A 19,053-nucleotide genomic window follows, 5' to 3' on the forward strand; every position below is an offset into this window, starting at 1 on the left:
TCAGAGGCAGGGATGCTCAGAGGCCAGGATGCTCTGGGTTCAGGATGCTCAGGGATTCTGGGATGCTCTGAGGCAGGGATGCTCAGAGGCTGGGATGCTGGGGGATCAGGTTGCTCAGGGGCAGGGATTCTGGAGGGTCAGGATGCTTGCGGGGGTCTGGGATGCTCAGGGGCAGGAATGCTTAGTGATCAGGATGCTCAGGGACAGGGATGCTCAGGGACAGGAATGCTTGGAGGCTGGGATGCTCAGGTGTCAGGATGCTCAGAGACTGGGATGCTGAGAGCCCAGGATGCTTGGGGGTCAGGATTCTCAGGGGCATGGATGCTCGGAAGCTGGGATGCTTGGGGGTCAGGATGCTCAGGGGTCTGGGATGTTCACAGGGTCCAGGATGCCCAGAAGCAGGAACACTTGGGGACGGAGTGCGATGGGTCACATTCACCAGCATCCCAATTGCTCCGAGCAGGGACGAAGCTCATGGGAGCCAGGTGAGGATGCAGCAGGGCAGGCTCCGGCACCGCAGTGGGACCGGTCCCCGGGGCTGGGGGACTTTGGGATCTCCCGGAAACCCAGCGTGGTGCGAGAGCCCTCTCTGCACATTGCCCTTTGCCATCCGCAGCAGGTGAACCGCTGGCGCGGCGCAGCTCGGCATCGCGCGGTGGCTGGGGAACGCACGCCGTCGGCGCCAGGACATATCAGAGCAGAAATAGACCCGGAGCCGTTGTCGTCCTCCTCCCCCCTCCCGCCCCACCACCCCGTTTTTACTATTATGTCTGAGAAGCGACGTCTCTTCTATTTTTTTTTTTTTTACAATGATTTAATCGCCTGGTGATGAGGGCTGCCTGGCTGGGATACAACTGAGCTCTGGGCATCGCCAAAAGAAACGGGGGATATAAAAAGAGGAGGAAGCATCAGTAGCAGCGACGCTGATTGACAGTGAATGAAATGAAGCGGCCAAATTTCATTGGCGTGGTTTGAAATCCCAGGACGATGCGGATAGCTGATGGCTCCTTTCCTAGGGTTTTGCCAGAGCTAACGTTTGCCTTTCATCCTTATTTAATTCACTGTTTGGAGACTGCCACGGGTTGGGTTGGGGTTTTTTGTGTGTGTGTGTGGTGGTGGTATTTAATTGCAATTTTCCCTCCTGGAGGAGCTTTTTTTTTTTTGCATCCCGGCGTGTGTGTGTGTGCTGAAACACAGCTGGGTGTGCAAAGGAGAGGGACGCGGTGCAGGCAGGAGCCTTTTGCCCATCACCTTGGCCACAGCCCTGCCCCGTGGCCTCGGGTCCTCGCCGATAACAGCCCTTAAGTGCTTGTGCAATTTATACCCGGGATGCAGATAATTAAAGGACTCAAAGCTGAGGTTTGATAAAGCATTTTCCTGGAAAGGCGGCATCCATCGGGGCTCAAATCCCAAGCATGGCCGCTGCCGGCTGCCCGGGGGGCACGTGGGTCACATCACCTGGGCAGCAGTCCCGTAGGAACCCCCCGCACTCCTCCGCCTGCAGGTATCCCTCTCCCAATTACTGGATCTTTGCTGGGAAAACCGAAAACGGGAAGGCTGGGGTCACTGCAGGGAGCAGAGCGGCTTTGCACGTGACGCGCTGCTGGAGCATCTCCCGGGGAGCATCTCCCCTTCGGCCCCAACAGGGCCCTGCCACTGAACGGTGTCACCTGCAGTGACATTCCAGCAAGAGAAGACCAAACGGCAGCAAAAGTGCTATTTTCCAAGCCTTCCTTCCCTTTTCAGTAGGGAAAGGTGCCAGGTTGGCAGGGCCGCAGCTCCCGGTGCTCAGGTCAGCGCCGATCTCCCTCTCTGCCGGCAGCTGAGGCCGGGCTGGCTCATCCCACGGATGGCCCAGGAGAGGCTGAGCTCAGCGCATCAGCCCAGCAAGCCCAGAGGTGGCTGGGAGTCGCTGGCGATGCCAGCCGAGCTGGTCTGTTCCCTAAATGCCAAGAGCCCTCCTTCTTCCTGGCAGCCAGATTTCCACCCAAATTCCCAGGCTTTTTGCTCCAGCTGGAAAAAATCTGGCAAATCCGCTGACCTGCCCCCCGGCGCGAAGAAGGAGATCTCCCGGGAGCAGCGGTTCCCGGAGGGACGGGGATGAAGCTCAGCAGAACAAGCCGGGGGGTGGGGGGGGCAGGGAGGGCAAAACCCTGAGCAGCGACCGAATGCCGCAGCGTGCCCCCCGCTCCCACCCTGCCTCATCCCCCCCGAAAAAAAGCAGCTGGGTCCATGCAGCGCAGTAAGAATTATGGGTTTTTTCGTAAAGAAAAGCTCTGCTTTCGCAAACCTGGGGGGTGTCATGCCGTGCCCCCAGCCCCAGGTTCATTTTGCCCTGGCATCGCCCTCCCCCCCCCCAGCTGGCGGGTGCCTGGGAAGGGGCTGGGCAGCATCACGGGGGCCTGTAGCATTGTGGGGGGGTACAGCATCATGTGGGGCTGGAGGATCATAGGGGGCTGTACAGTTATGGGGGGTACAGCATTGCGGGGGGCTGTAGGATCATGAAGGGCTGCAGCATCATGGGGGGCTACGGCATCACGAGGGGGTGCAGGATCATGGGGGGCTGCAGGATCAAGGGGGCCGTGGCATCACCGGGGGGTGCAGCATCATGGGGGGCTGGAGGGTCATGATGGGGCTGCAGCATCACGGGGGGCTGCAGCAGCATCACGGCGGGGGGGCAACATCATGGGGGGCTGGAGCATCATGGGGGGGGCTGCAACATCACGGGGGGCTGCAGCAGCAGGGGGGCCTGTGGCATCACCTGGGGGTGCAGCACCACGGAGGGGTGCAGGATCATGGGGGGGTGCAGCATCACAGTGATCTGTGGCATCACGGGGGTCTGCAGGATCACGGGGGGGCTGCGGCATCATGAGGGGGTGCAGAACCACAGAGGGTCGCAGCATCATGATGGGGTGCAGCATCACAGGGGGGTCGCGGCATCACGAGGGGGTGCAGCATTGCAGGGGGCTGGAGGATGATGGGGGGGCTGGAGGATCACGGGGGGCTGCGGCATCACGAGGGGGTGCAGGATCACGGGGGGCTCCAACGTGGTGGGGGGCTCAGCAGCGCTGCCGCCTCCCCTCCTCCTCCCACTCGCCCAATATTTGTTTAACGAGGGAATTCCTGTCGCACGTACGTGGGCTCCGGCGCGGCGGGGAGCGCGGCTGCCTGCAGCATCCCCAGGCGCAGGGAAACCTCCGGAGAGACGGCTACGAGCCCCTCGGTGCCCCCGCACCAAGGCCGGAGGCCAGGGTGACGGCCGCTCGCATCCCTGCGAAGACCCTTCGCGTGGGGGCTGCAGCTCGCTGCTTCCCCGCTACAGCACCGGGGCCAAAGAGCTGCTGTCCCCAGTGTCCCCCCCGCTGCCACCACGGCACGCGTCGCCCCGCCGGCCACCCCGGCTTTCAGCCCCGAACCGCAGCCGCTTTGATCCGCCTCTTAATTCCTCCTTCCCATTAATTCCTGATCAGGCTCTGAACCTTCTTCGCCGAGATGCTGAGATCAAATGAGTAGTTAAGAGACAGCCAGGCGAGGAGAACATGAAAGGGAGAAGTTTTGTTTCAGGATATTAACCCCGGCGAGGCGGCGCGGGAAGCGGCGGAGCCGCGAGCCGAGAGCTCCCTCTGCTCCCAGAAAACCCTCCACGGCCCCGAATGCTCCCAGCGCAGCGGGATCTGCCTGGCCCGGCTTTTCCTCGAGGCCCGGCAAACTCATCGCACCCCAGAGGGAGAAGGGATCTTTGGGCACAAGCTCCCCGCACAGGGAAACGCTTCCTCCAGGGGATGAGTTGCTGCTAATAAAGTGTCGACCAAGGGTAAAATGGTCACAAAAAGCCCCCTGAGCTGGCTGGTACCCCCCCGGGTACCCCGACTCCGCATCGGCCCCTGCACCAGGGGAGACCCCCCCCTCCCCGCGCCACATTTGCTCTATATAATATAATATCCGATTGATGATCCGATTAGGGGCAGCCCAAAGGAAACGGTTGCGCTTCACCCATCGCGCGAGCCCCACCAGGACGGGGGAAAACGAGGGAGTTTGTATTGCCAGCGCCAAAACCATCACCCGGGAGGGAAAATAAATAAATATTAGGCCAGAAAGCGGGATTTGGGGGAAGCTCCAGTACTCAAAATAAAGGGGGGGGAGGGAAAAGCAGGGAGCAGAAAATGATTATTTCAATTACAATGAAAATGCATTTTATTAGAAAACGTGGATTTGTCTTTGCTACTTGATCCCAAGAAAGGCAATATCCAGGAATATAATAGCCCATCTCCGTGCAGGGAGAATGAGTTATTAAATCAGAAGATGAATGGCTCGCCGTGCAGCTAACTGCTCCGGTTAAGAGAAAAATAGTTATAAACTTAGTCTTTGCCCCAAACCGCATTCCTCCCCCTCATCCCCGGGCCTCGTCTCCCCTCCGCTGGAGCTCCCTCATGCGCCTCGTTTCCATGGCTTATAAAAATTCAGGAGGGGAAATTTTAATAGAAGTTGAAAAAAGAAATAAAAATAGGTGAATTTAGAGAGTGGGGTGGGTTGGTTTTTTGTTTTGGTTTTTTTTTTTTTTTCTTCCTGCTCCCTTTCTCCCCACCTTAAAAAAAAAAAAAAATATATAAAAATACAGACGAGGAACAAAAATAACCCGGATTGCGGGGAAGGAGCGAGGATGTAAATGAAGGTGCATTTTTATGGAGAGCGGTGCACCCAGCAGCCCGGTGGCAGGGCGACTCGCTTGGCGCCTCTGCTCTGCATGAATAAATATGTACCAAAAAAAAAAAAAACCAAACCCAAAAAAACGTTAACACCGCAAAAGAACCCAAATCCGATAACCAAGATAGCGTTTCTCATCAGGGAGCAACGCGAGCCGCCCGCTTCGCTTATTCTTCCCGTATTTATGGAAAGAAGCATTGAAATGATAATGCGCGGCCCCCTCGTCGTAGAGGGGTAACGCGGAGTCTTTTTGTAGCGATGGATACAACCCCCCCGGGATGGATGTAACCCCTCCAGATGGATACAACCCCCCTGGGATGGATGTAACCCCTCCGGATGGATACAACCCCCCTGGGATGGATGTAACCCCTCCGGACGGATACAACGCCCCTGGGATGGATGTAACCCCTCTGGATGGATGCAAAGCCCCCAGGATGGATGCAATCCCCCCAGGATGGATGCAATCCCCCTGGATGGACGCAAACCCACCCGGTGACAGTGACACCAGTGACAAGGGCTTCGCTCGCCAACATTCCGGTCCCGTGAGCTCCGGGCGCGCTCAGGATCGGGCCGCCCGCCCCAGCAAACACCGCTAATATTTTCCTCGAGTCCTGAACCACATCTCCCAACCTGCCCCAAAAAAGCTCCTTTGCTTCCAAGACCCCCAAGAAAGGGGGATGCTGGATGTCACCCGACGATTTAATTAATTTTAAACACGCCGTGCGCGCTCGCATGTGCTGAAACGTGGGGCAGGAGACACCCCCCCCCCCCGCCCCGAGCATCCTCAAACCCCTCCAGAGACGCAGCAGCGGGCGCTGAGCTGCCACCTCTCCCCCGCACTGGACTTTTTTCACAGCGCTATGGACTTTTTTTTTCCCTGCTCCTTTACCCCCCGGAAATCCAAAATCCCCCCCAAGCAGGATCTCCCGAGCTCTTCTTCCCACCCCCCCCCACCCCCCCCCCGACTCCGGCGCAGCGCAGCTGCCTGTTTCCCCGTTACACAACCCGGCTCGGGAGATCCTACGTGGGCAGACGTGGGCTTTCCTCTGAATCGACAACAGCTCTTGCTGCAGCTCAGCAGAACATGAGCAGCTTACATAAAACAGCCCCCAAAATTACCCCGCCGGGGAGGGGGGGGTGGGTGGGGGGCTGTTTGCACACAGGGGGAAGGCAGGGAGCCACCTTCCCCCCCACTCCTCCCTTCCCATTTCTATATATATTTATCTTTTTTTCCCCTATAAAACAACCCAAACCCCGACACGCTGCTCCTCGCGGTGGTGATGGGGGGGGTGGGGGGGTGAAAAAACCCCGCGCGCGCCAGAGAGAGAAATGACTCAAGTGTTTTGTAACTTGTCACATTCGAAAGCTGCAATTTGCAAGGCAGGAAGGAGGGATCCAAAATAGTCGCCCCAACCCCAGCTTGTATAACCGAGATTTCCCCCCCCACACACCACCACCATCCCATCCCATCCCATCCCGTCCCCTCCGCCGGGAAAAAAAAAGGGGGGAAATTTCTGCCGTAGATTGGCAGCTGGAAAGAAGCGGGCGAGCTCGGGGCTGTTACAGCGCAGGAAGGAGCCCCCAAATTGGGAAGAATTACTCATCCGTGGAAAAAAAAAAAAGCTGGCGGGGAGGCACCAGGGAAGATGCTGCAGGGGAGGAAGGCTCCCGGGGATGGATGCTCCGGCTCGGAGCCCGGCAGCCGGGCTGCGCTCCTGGGGATGCTGCCCCGAGCGGGAGGTGACGCTCGGGAAAGGCAGCGGGAAAGCAGGACGGAGCGGGTTTCCCTGCGGAAAAGGGACCCGCTTCTCTATCTGCTGAAGTGCATCGCTACCCTCCGGTGCCAAATCCCAACCCCGAGCCCTCCCAGATGCTGGAGAGATGCTCGGATAGTCCCATGGGAGGGCTCCAGCAGGGTCAGGGAGTGTTTTATGGATAAAAACTCTGCCGTACGGCGCTTTTCTCACAGTTCTCCCTCTCCTCCAGGATTCTCCCCCTCTTCCCGGATCAAACCCACCAGCACCCGGCATTTCATGGCTCAGCACCTCACCAGTGAGACCCACAAGATCCCAACTACGCCCAGGCCCCTCTGCAAAGAGCAAGGAGGGCGATTCCTGCCTGCGGTGGGGAGGGTGATGGAGCAGAGACTCCCCCCCAGTACACCCAGGTCTGGACCCGGAGCCTTTCCCAGCCCCAAAAAGGTCCCAAACCGGAGCTACGGGCAAGAGGATGCCCGGTTTTGCCCAGTGTCCCAGTACAGCCCAGTTAGTTCCTCGTTAGCGCTAACGAGGTGCAGGAGGGAGGCAGGAGGGATGCTTTCCCCCCTGGGTACCAACCCACGGGGGAGATGAGGATAAGGAGGGTGCGGGGGAGCCGTGCCCAGCTCCCCCCCCCGATTAAACACGATTTCTGACCCCTCAGATTTAATTTGCAAGGCACGAGTGCCGGGAGCGGCCAGAGGAGCCTGCCTCCTGCTATAAACCCTCCTGCCCACCCAAAACGCCGCTAATTTCTTTTGAAAAAGTGAAGGCGGGTCCTGGGGATGGCAGGAGCCGCGATAGGCGTCGTGACACCCCGCCGCGGGACTCAGCCCCGTCCGCCATCGGCCACCGGGTGGGACCTGACTCTGAAACCCCAGAGGGGCTCCGGCATCCGGCTCCGGATTTTGTGGGGGCAGCGATTCCTGAGGGTCTCCTCCAAAATGGCACGGGGAGGGGGTTTAAATGAAGGGAAGGGGTTTAAATGAGGGGAGGGCCGAGATTTGCAGCTTTTTCCTCTAGTGTCACCCCAGCAAAAGGCTCTCAAATGCCGAGCGCCCGACACCCACCCATCACAGGATGGCTGTGAGCGGCGTCCCGGGAAAATCCCAAACACGGAGTGAGGGCGGGGGGGAATAAAAAGAAGATCAGGTTATTTTCAATAGATTCATCTGCTTCACTGCAGTTTGGCTTTAAATTCAAAAGAAAAATCTTTTTTCTTTATGACAGACGGGTGCATCACCGCAGCTTTGGGATTAACAGGTTAAAACCCAAGTGGTTGCAAAGGTGCCCTGTGACGTGCAATAAACCAGCATCGCCGAGACAAAAAAGCCGAATTCCTGACTCCGCGGCCATCGCACGATCACACGCCGCCCGGGACGTGCCCATTGGGATCCCGTACAGCCCGTGGCACGTCCCGGCTCCGCACGCACGCAAGCGCCGGCTCCGATTTTAAACCCCAAACCGGGGGTGATTCAACGCAAAAATACACATCTGCAGAAGCGACACAATTATCTCGCGGAGTTAAGCGTTGATGGATAGAAGTTTTAATTACCAAACCTTTTCATCCTTCCCCCACGCACAAAAAGTATATTATTTATTTTTTTTTCTGGCATGTTTATTTAATAATAAAATATGATAAAATTATATGTTAGTGGAATAAAGCGCACGGTGTGTGTAAAGCACAAGATGAGCTGAAGGTCTGTTTTGTCACCAGAGCTGAAAATATTCGCTCCTTTGATCTCTTTGCCTCCGGAGCAGCTCTGGGAGGGGAGAAGGGTGCATCCAGCCCAAAAAGGGGGCGGTTTGGGGAGGACGGACCCCCAGCTCCTGCCTCTGCACGTGCCGGCGCGCTCCCCGCTCACGCAGGGCACGGGAGATTGACAGCCTCCGCTCCTCCACACGTCCCCGGCTCTTGATTTACCCAAAGAGAAGAGCAAGCACGAGCCAGCCGCCCTTAATCGCCACGGACAGGGCTAAAGGGTGGCCCTGTCACCCCATCAGTATCATTTAGGGCTTGGGAAGCGCCCAACTCCCAGGGGGAACGCCCCTCCGAGCTCCGTGTTCAGATCAGTCTTCATTTCATTCGGTCCTTAACACCGTTGTCTGGTTCACGTATCCGCGCTGTACCAGTAACGCTACGTGATGCTTCCCGTCCCCCGGCACCGGGGACGCGGGCGCTGCCGCCGCACAGGAGCAAAAACCCTTCCTCCAAAACCCGGGCGTCGACGGGACCAGCGGCAGCTCCAGAGCGGGGAAATAGGGATCGCTCACTTCCCAACACATACAGACACGCGGAGGTTGAGGTTTCCCCCTCCTCTTCGCATCCTACAAGTAATTCTCCAGCGGGAATTTTTTTTTTTTCCCCACCCCCCCCCCCCCACCGCCTCCTCGGAAATTCACAGCCAACCTGCTAATGAGTCTTTGTGAACCTTGTGCCTTCTTACCTCTAATTTTACAGCCTGTTAGGATTTGAGCTCTGTGGACAGCCTCACATTTGGTTTTCGAATTATAGGCTGAGTGGCTGTTCTCTCCTATTATTGTGCTGTCAATCTCGTATTAGCACATTATAATATGGTACACTGAATGCATCTGTTCTGTATATCACAAGTCCTAATTGTCATTTGTTGAATCACTTTGTCTTATATGATTGTTAAGCAATTATTTCATCCAAAGCAGCTTAAACTTTGATTACTGTATAGTGTTTACAGGGATCAAAGTAAAAGCAGCAGCTGCTTCAAACATTTCGCCGTCGCGATAGGCACGAGCGCCCGTCCCGCACACGGGGGGATGCCACCGCAGAAGCAATGAGGAGAGGAGACGCGATGACCTGTAGGTTCTTGCCATTCTCCAAAGCCCGTCCTTCCACCCGAAGGGGAAAAGTTATTTGTCCGGGATGGTTAAACGTCCAGCAAACGTGTAGGTAGTGAAAGGGATGTGAAGTGACATTCCTGCCAAGATTGCTCACGGAAAGAGGCTCTCGTGGTACGTGGCACCAGCTGGACCATCGGTCCCCTCTGGTGGGGCAATGGCCCGTCCTGGAATAACACCCGGCCTTTCCCCAGTGCTTTCCATCAAGGATGCTCTCCCGCTCTCCGAGAGGCGGGGAAAGCAAAGCAGTGCTCGATCGCATCCCAAAGCGGCTCCGCCACGCAAACCTCCGCCGAAGCAGAGGCAGCGCCGTCCTGCCGGGGAGGGGGTCAGCAGAGGACAGGGCTGATGCCTGCAGAAACACAAATCTATTTTTTTTTTCTTTAACACCCCACACTTAAGCCCTCAAAGAGGCACTTTGGTAGCTCCCAGGCTTCGCACCAAGCCCTCTGCTCAGAAGTGGCTGCAAAAGCCGGGATGGTCCCAGGCGCCAGGGAGCCGCAGGGCTGGGATCCCCCCCCCCCCACTCCCTGCCGAAGTTGGGGACATTGGGATACCACGGCGCGGTCCCAGGGCATGGGAACCCAAACCAGCATCAGCTCCAGCGGGGCAAAAGGGAGGGGTTCATCACCAGGGGCTTGGGCTAATCCCCATAATATCTGGCTGACAGCATGGGGAAGGAATGTTGGGCTATTGTTTTTTAGAGTAGCCCAGACAGGATCCAGGGGGGCGGGGAGGGGGGAACAACCCCATGCTGGTGGCTCCTTAACCCCAGATGGTTCCACCAGCCAAGGAGGATACACAAACTGTCAGGAATCTTCTGCTTCAAACCATCGTCTTTAATGAGACTTGAATTTAACCTGAGCGCCGCCCAAAAGCCCCCTCTTCCAGCCAGCTGCAAATCACTGCCTGACACAACTAGAGCACATCCCCATTAGGAGATTAAGCAGACCTTCTCCTCCTTTTGTTAAAAGCTAATGAATGTCCTCAGACAAGTAGTTTTCTAAATAATGGGCCCCAGACCCTAGAGCACAGAAACCTTTATAAATCAGGACTGTCCCCAACTCGGCCACCAAGCCTTCGCAAAAGGAGGACAGTGGGGGCCAAGGCTGGGATATAACCAGAAAGTGGACTTAGCCGTGGAGCGCAGGCAGGACCCACGCTGCTGGGAGAGGCTCATTCTCCTGTCTTTCACCCTGGGCATGGCTGTGAGCCCACGGCAGGGCGTCACCATGGGCTCTCCAGCCCCACGGCGGCACCCCAGGGCGCTGGTTCCAGGTTTGGGCACCAAGAGCAAGCTGGAGCTTTGAGTGATGTGGTCTAGTGGGTGGTGTCCCTGCCCATGGACATCTTGGAACAAGATGGTCTTTAAGGTCCCTTCCAACCCAAACCATTCTAAGGCTCTATGATTCTACGAAAGAGCACATTAAACCCAACGCAACCCATGAGGGCATCACCCCGTGGTTTCCACAGGTGGTGGGCTTCTCCGGTGGCCTTTTCAGCTCCAGCTCATTCTGCCATGGAAGTGATTTAACATAAAATACCACAAAACATACAATTCTTGAAAGAGAAGAGGTGGTGAGCTGGACAGCTGCAGAAAGAAGAAGTTCTAGCTCATGGATGTGCGAGTTGTCATCTCAGACCGGTTTGGGCAGGAGAGGGTTCTCCCAAGGACAACTGAAGCTTAAAAAAAAAAAAAAAAAAAAAAAAGAGTTCCCTTTGGGGTAGGAACCCTGAGAAAAGCATGTTATTTCCAAGATATCTGGTCCTTCACAGTCAGACAGCAAGTCCTACCCCTTCCCCACACCCTAAACCAGCGACGGCACAGCCCAAAGAAACCTCTAAGGAAGTCGTCAAACCCCACGATGGAAACAAATGGGGCAGAGCAGGTAAAAGGTAGTGCCGTAAACCGCAGCTTGAGAACATCGCGGTGGGTAAATTGCTTTTTAACAAGCAGACAAGTTCTATCAATAGCATCTACCGTATGTTTTTATAAAGTGCAGAAATATGTTTTTAAGAGGCCAGTAAATAAAGTTCCTATCGATTTGATCTCAAGCGTAATCTGTTTTTCTGTCTGCCACCACCAGTGGTAATAAAACAGAATCATGTAACACGGCGTTTCGGCTAATGCGACTATACATCACGGCAGGGGCTGCATGCTCGCTGGCGATCTATCATTTTCTATTGGGATTGCTTAGCTGCAGAATTTATAAACTTGCCCCAAATTGATGCAATGTCCAATTTTCTTTTCCAATTTATTTTTGGTTGAGCAAAGCAATATTAAGGCAGGACAAGGAGGGCGCAATTTCCCGTCTATCCAGATGTTCTCCGCTCCCCTCCCACTTCCTCCTTGGCCTGGGAAAGGGCCTGGCAGGAGATCTTCTGCCGGGGGAAGATGCCGAGAGATACTAAATGTGGCCATTAAAGTGTTTGCTCCATGTCACATCTTCGCACAGCACATCCCAAAGGCTGCACGGGATGCCTGCAGAGCAAGGTAGCCGATGCTCGGAGAGTTCTCCTAGCAAGGACCGAGCACCCTCAGCATTGCAGGGCTGCATCCCGGACCTCCACAACACCAGGAGGGACCCAACTGGCTGCTCTGGTCCAGCACAAGGCTGGCAGACAGACACCTCCCCACAGGCCCAAGCCATGTTTGTCCATCTGTGCCCAGTTAAAGGGGTTCCAGAGTACCCAAACCATCAGCCACCAGCCTCCCCATGCCTAGAAATGCATCTTGAACCTCATGAAGTTGAGCAAGACCAAGTGCAAGGTCCTCCATCTGGGTCGGGGCAATCCCAAGCACCGGTATAAGCTGGGCAGTGACTGGCTTGAGAGCAGCCCTGAAGAAAAGGACTTGGGCATGTTGGTGGATGAGAGGCTCAACACGCAGCCCAGAAAGCCAATCGTATCCTGAGCTGCGTCAGGAGAAGCATGGCCAGCAGGTCGAGGGAGGTGATTGTCCCCCTCTACCCCACTCTCGTGAGACCCCACCTGGAGTGCTGCATCCAGTTCTGGAGCCCCTACTCCAAGAGAGATATGGACGTGCTGGAACGTGTCCAGAGAAGGGCCACGAGGATGATCCGAGGGCTAGAGCACCTCTCCTATGAGGACAGGCTGAGAGGGCTGGGGTTGTTCAGTCTGGAGAAAAGAAGGCTCCGGGGAGACCTTCTAGTGGCCTACCAGTATCTTAAGGGGGCTACAGGAAAGCTGGGGAGGGACTTTTTAGGATGTTGGGTAATGGTGGGACTAGAGGGAATGGATTAAAACTAGAGATGGGTCGATTCAGGCTGGACGTTAGGAAGAACTTCACCACGAGGGTGGTGAGACACTGGAACGGGTTACCCAGAGGGGTGGTGGAAGCCCCATCCCTGGAAGTTTTCAAGGCCAGGCTGGACAGGGCTTGGAGCAACCTGATCTAGTGGGAGGTGTCCCTGCCCACAGCAGGGGGTTGGAACTAGATGATCTTTAAGGTCCCTCCCAACCCTAACGATTCTATGATCTTCTTCCTCAGCAGATCCCCGAGCGTGCTGCTGGCAGAGGAGCAGCCAGACCTAACAGCCACCTTTGTTGCGCCAAAGTCAAAGATGGATCTTTTGGAAAGTAAAAATGGTGTTTGATAAAAGCTTGTTGCAACAGCTCAGTCTCTAAACTGGATAAGCATCAATGGATACTAAAAACCCCTATAAACACACATGAGAGGATGTACCAAAGTCCCCCAGGCCAAGCAGTAGGAGATGCCCTTCAAAGCTCAGCTTCGCAAGACGCTGCCCCACTTTAAAGGTCCTGCACCCACCAACACATCGCCATTGCCCTCACCAAGGTGCAAGCGGAGACCTTGGGAAACGTGGTCCCCACCAGACCCATTACCGATATCTGGAACAAGGATGGGAAACGTCCTGTCCCCTCCTCCCCATCACAAAACCGATAAATATTTCCGGAGATAAAAAAAAACAAAACCAAAAAACAAACACTCCGCATTCGGCTTTTTTGGTGGTTGTTTTTCTTGAAGAGACGAAGTGTTCCACAGAAAGCAGACACTTCCTACACAAGTTTTCATACTCAAACCCCGAGGTTTTTCTGCCACTGATTTTGATGGAAAACACGTAGCCAGCCCTTCGCCCAGCCCATCTCTCACCACTCCATCCGCCGGATCGCCGAGCAGGGCCGTAGCACCCCACCCTGCTGGGAAGCATCACATATAGATGGAGACAACTTTAGCGAAGTGAGGTTTTCCCATTCTCACTTGGGAATAACAAAAAAATTATATATATTTATATATTTTTTTATATATATGTGTATATATATAAAATAGCAAGTTTCCTGACCTTAGAAATCCCAGCATAACCCACAAAAAGCAACCCCAGCCCCAGCGCAGCATGAGGCAACTCTTGTTCCCATCATTCCAGGGTGATTTTTTTTTTCTGGGGGGACGGAAAAAGGTTATCCCAAAGCATCCTTACAGGTTGAGGAGTAAAAAAAAAAAAAAAGAAAATATATATTCCTATAGAGAAAGCCTGGAGAAATTCAGCCACTTCTCCGCAACCAATTTAAGGCCATCCAGCCCCTCGCCCAAAATTAAACGCCCAGTTTGCACCCAGCAAAAGCTGGGGAACATGTTTCTGGCGAAGGCTGGAGGAAAGAATAACCGCAAACCAAGGGAAGCGGCGGGGCCCGTGTCCTCAGATGCCGCCTCAGCGCAAGATGTGCCGAGTTGCCTTGGAAGGAAACGGTGCCAAACGCGCCAGCGGAGACGAGCCATCAGCCAGCCCCGACGGCAGCGGGAGCCGCCGTCCCCCCGGGGGACCTGCCCCCCACCCGGTGCCACAGCTGGCATCCCACCCCAAAATAAGCACCCACCGGTGACACACAGCCCAGCCTGGGCAGGTTCATCCATCTCTTGTTTTCAGGCTCACGAATGCCAAGCCCGCATCCCTCCCCCCCTGCCCCTGGCACAGCTTATCCCCCCAAATATTCCCTGCAGCATCATTTACTGGGCAGAGCAGCAACCACCTGCATCCCCATGGACAAGTCCCTTCCCTTTTCCCCCTCGCACGTAGTTTGCTTTCCAGGACAAAAATAAAAAAATTTAAAAAAAGAGAGAAAACAACTGCCTACATCGCTGAGAAACTTCAAACTACTGGAAAGCAACGCACAAGTGATGGATGGTTTTACATACAGCACCCGCTGCCAGGGAGGGTTATTTTTTTGGAAGAATCCAGCATCTTTAAGGGAAAAGTTATACTTCCAGCCATGTGATCAACAGGGGGAAGAGGCTTTCCAGACGGCGATGAAGCAGCCAGAAAAACTGATTTTTAACACTTCAAGGTAAAGCCAAGCCGCACAAGAGCCGAGTTTCTCCCTTATTCGTTACGGCTGAGCATCCACAGCTGCTGGGCTCAGAGACAACGATGGGGAAATGCCACAACGGTAGTTATCGGGGTGCCGACAAGGGGGGCACTGGGGATTTAGGGACAAAAGTCTCCTCCGCGAGCTGATGCCGGCGCACCCTGTGATGGGCTGCGGTCCCCAAGCTGGCCAGGCCACAGCTGGACACTGGGGGTGCAGGTTGTCACCCCAAGGTCCAGCAAAGGTCCAAGGACACCCCATTTCCCCCCCTCCCCTGCCCAGGGCGCAGCGCCCAGGCGGGGCCCGGCGCCTCCCGGTGCTCCCAGTGCAGTTCAATGCTGCCACCTGGCGGCCGCGAGAGGCAACAGCAGCCCCGGCACCATCTGCCCCCGGGGGGGGTCCCGGCACAGACGGGGCTCCCCCCCCAAGTTACCACCGCACACCAACCCCGCACTACAAATCCAGGGGCTCATCAGCTTAATTAAGGCTGTTTCTCCAGGCAGGCACCAGCGAGGGACGTAAAGACCCGGCCAAAGCCTGTGGTGGCTTTAGAAAGTTGACAGGCAATCGCGAAAAAAATATCTATGCATGCGATTTTCAGTCCTCTGTACGGAGATGCTGGGGGGGCCGGAGCCCCTCTGCTGTGGGGACAGGCTGAGAGAGCTGGGGGGGTTCAGCCTGGAGAAGAGAAGGCTCCGGGGAGACCTTGGAGCCCCTTCCAGGCCCTAAAGGGGCTCCAGGAAAGCTGGGGAGGGACTCTGGAGCAGGGAGGGGAGCCATGGGACGAGGGGGAAGGGTTTTACACTGACAGAGGGGAGATTGAGATGAGATCTGGGGAAGGAATTGTTTGCTGTGAGGGGGGTGAGCCCCTGGCCCAGGTTGCCCAGAGAAGCTGTGGCTGCCCCATCCCTGGAGGGGTTCAAGGGCAGGTTGGCCGGGGCTTGGAGCAACCTGGGCTGGTGGGAGGTGTCCCTGCCCCCGGGTGGAACAAGATGGTCTTTAAGGTCCCTCCCAACCCAAACCATCCTACGAAATGGAGTTTCAGTTCACCCACAGCTCAGCCTCAAACCAAAACCCTGAAACGACGGGCAGTAAAGGCTTAGAAAGCCACCCTGACTTTAGAAAAAGGTTTAACAAGCACAACCCGAGCAGCTGATAGCACTTTGGCGGCGGGTCAGCAGTGCCAAGCTGCATGTGGCACAGGGTGAACAGGTCCCAGACCGTCCCCAAGCACCCAAAGCGCAGGCGCCAGGTGTCCCTGCCAGCTCCCAGCCAGGGCGTCACAGCTCAAAGTTCAAGCACACAGGTCTGTAAACCATCCTTTCCCAGTTGATTCCTCCCCTACCATCCAGCTACACCTTGAATTAACCCGGAGAAGGCGAGCGGCACGACTCGGGACTCACCTTCTTGGCCTGGGGGTACCGAACACGGGGGCTGCCCCACTCCCTGCTGATCCGCCGGCGGTACTGGTGGCACTTGGGGACGTACATGCAGCCCACATCGCCCACCTCCGGGTAGATAACTTCCAAATCCCCTCTGGGGAGGAAAAACAAACATACAGGGTGAGACCGGACCCTGCAGGGGAGGGGAGTTAGTGCCCCTGCCCAGCCAGGCTTGGGCTGGGTGGGAGACGCAGGACCCAACCTGATGTCCCCAAAGATGCTGAGCACCATGTGCACCAGGATAAACGCCCTCCCGTGCTGTAAGACAACCATAGGGGCCGCTCCCCCCCCGCCCCGAGCAGCAGCAAGATTTTAAACATTCATTATGGCCTGGCACACTCAGATTGTTCCCTGTATTTTTCATAGTCTTTAAAAAAAAAAATAGTCCTGACCCATATGGGTTAACCTAAGGCTTGGAGAGCAAAGTTACCCCTTCTCCCCGCTGGCCTTGGACAAGCCATTTAACTCCGAGCCCCCTTCTCCCACTTGCGATATTATTTTGTATTTATAGTGAAATTATTCTGTATTATTCTGTGTTTTGGCCACTGGCAGCGCCACAGCGGGTCAGAAAACCTCCAGCCCCAATTTCCGCACGAAGCGTTTTCCCCTTCCGCACTACCCAGCGGAGAAAGGGGCCACCAGAGCAGGCTGTCGCTGCAGGTCTCGAGGGTCCCCCGAAGATTAGCTGCCACCAATGTGACCCTCGCAGGAGGGACCCTGAAATCCTGGGGCTCAAGAGGCTGAGATTTCACAGCCGGGTGCTTCGGGTTTGTGGGAGGAAGCTGGGGCCAAGCGAAGCCTCCACTCGCCTCCATCTACAAGCTTAAGCTGCTCAAATTTAGAGCATTTTGGCTAACTGAGCAGCAGAAAGAATGTTTTTGATGCAGAAGCTCCCAGTAACACGGGATATTAAGAATCCCCCCAAAGGCAAGGGGCACGTGCACGCTGCTCCTTGCCTGGGGCTTTGCTGGACGTGGGAAGCAAGAGTTTAAGCCAAAGACATTCCGGAACAAAACATTTGATTAAAGGGGTGCGTTCGGTGGCTTTTCAGCTGGGGGGGCCCAGCTGGTAGAGCAGCAAACTGCCTCCTTGCAGCCCCAGGAGAAGCCCCCTGCCTCGTGCATCCTCCTCTTCCCATGCCCGCGCTTGGGGAGCATCAGCATCTCCGCCGCACGGGCTCCGAGGTCTGTGGGATGAACTGCTCCAGCGCTTTCCCTCCCCAAAAAGTAGCCTCCTTCCCCTGAAACTTCCCACAGAAGAACTCTTGGACGCTGTGAGTCACTTTAAAAACCTCTGCAAAAAGGGACCAAAGGAAAAAATGCGAGGTGCCCAGCGACACCAAGATCTCGGCTCGCAGAAAGCGGGAGCCGCAGAGCGCGGCAGGCGCTGCTCCGCTTCGCTCCGGCCCAGATTCCTGGCAAAAGGAAGAAAGCGACGAATATTTATATCCCTGGCAAAGGGGATACTGGAATTAAGCGTCCCGGGAGGTGACGCGCAAGGGCAGCGCGTGACTGGATGCCCCGGTGGAGTTTGGAAAGGAGACAACGGAGTCGCTCACCTGCAGAAGTCCCTGTCCATGCTGTCGAGCATCTGGAAGAAGCAGGTCCGTGATGGCTCCTCCGGCCGGGGGGGCTGTTCCCCAAGGGCAGCCGTGCCCAGCAGGCCGGCAGCCAGCAGCACGGCGCCCAGCGGCTTCATCCTGCCCTGCGGGGACCGAGAGGGTCAGTCCCACGGGCAGAGCTGTCGCCCAGCACTGCGCCCCCAGCACCTGCTGGCAGCCACAGCATCCCCCCCACCACACCGCCCTTCAGCCCCCTGCCCCCCAAAAACACCCAACTCCAGGCAAAACACATCCATCCACATTTATTTTTTTTTTCCTCAGTTCCACATCATTAATCCCAACTGTGCTAGAAATGAACTGTGTTTCCTGCTGCTGCCCCGTGCCAGGAGACACCAAACCCCAGCAAGACCCCGTGTCTTCAAGGGCCACCTTCTGCCCACCTCCAAGGAAGGGGCTTCGCCCACCCCCTCCACAGTGCCAGGGAGGCACACATCTGTCACAAGCTGGGCATCCCAGTGACAGCCACCACCACAGTGATCACTGTGACGCTGCATTCCAAGCCCAGGCAGCACCAAGAGGGGACAGAGTCCCTGTCTCCAGGCCCTGCTGCTCTCCCTAGGACTACTAAAGCGATGGAAAAGATGAAAAATCGGTGTCAGGCTTGGCCTTGTCTAACCAAGACTGTTACTGATGGATCATAGAAAGGTTCCGGTTGGAAGGGACATTAAAGCCCACCCAGTGCCACCCCCTGCCCTGGGCAGGGACACCTCCCACCAGCCCAGCTTGCTCCAAGCCCCGGCCAACCTGGCCTTGAACCCCTCCAGGGATGGGGCAGCCACAGCTTCTCTGGCCAACCTGGGCCAGGGGCTCACCCCCCTCACAGCAAACAATTTCTTCCCCAGATCTCATCTCAATCTCCCCTCTGTCAGTGTAAAACCCTTCCCCCTCGTCCCATGGCTCCCCTCCCTGCTCCAGAGTCCCTCCCCAGCTTTCCTGGAGCCCCTTTAGGGCCTGGAAGGGGCTCCAAGGTCTCCCCGGAGCCTTCTCTTCTCCAGGCTGAACCCCCCCAGCCCTCTCAGCCTGTCCCCACAGCAGAGGGACTCCAGCCCTCCCAGCATCTCCGTGTCCCTCCTCTGTCCCCGCTCCAACAGCTCCGTGTCCTTCTTGTGCTGAGGACTCCAGAGCTGGATGCACCACCACCGACCCACACATCCCTGACCCCCAGGCAGACCCCTTCCCAGGGGAACAGCACAAGGGTCCACCCCAAACCCAGCCACCCCCTCCAGAGCCAGGACAGAGCTTTTCTCACAGGGGGACAGCCGTGGCCAACCATTTTTAAGTCTATACAAAGCCCAAGCCAAGCCCTGAGGAT

General features: G+C 56.2%; 1 protein-coding gene across 4 annotated transcripts in view; it reads right to left on the reverse strand.

Annotated features, from left to right (window-relative positions):
• The window catches only part of PEBP4 (phosphatidylethanolamine binding protein 4), a 95,047-nt gene that overhangs the window by 66,961 nt on the left and 9,033 nt on the right, over positions 1-19,053 (reverse strand). For all 4 annotated transcript variants that reach the window (XM_054225100.1, XM_054225099.1, XM_054225102.1 and 1 more), the window contains exons 2-3: positions 17,679-17,824; positions 16,082-16,214 (exon numbers count right to left, since the gene is read on the reverse strand). In XM_054225100.1, the coding sequence (XP_054081075.1) occupies positions 16,082-16,214; positions 17,679-17,818 (273 nt within the window). In that variant the 5' untranslated portion in view covers positions 17,819-17,824. The remainder of the gene's footprint in view (positions 1-16,081; positions 16,215-17,678; positions 17,825-19,053) is intronic.

Source organism: Rissa tridactyla, chromosome 20 (assembly GCF_028500815.1).
Source record: "Rissa tridactyla isolate bRisTri1 chromosome 20, bRisTri1.patW.cur.20221130, whole genome shotgun sequence".
Lineage (NCBI taxonomy): Eukaryota > Metazoa > Chordata > Aves > Charadriiformes > Laridae > Rissa > Rissa tridactyla.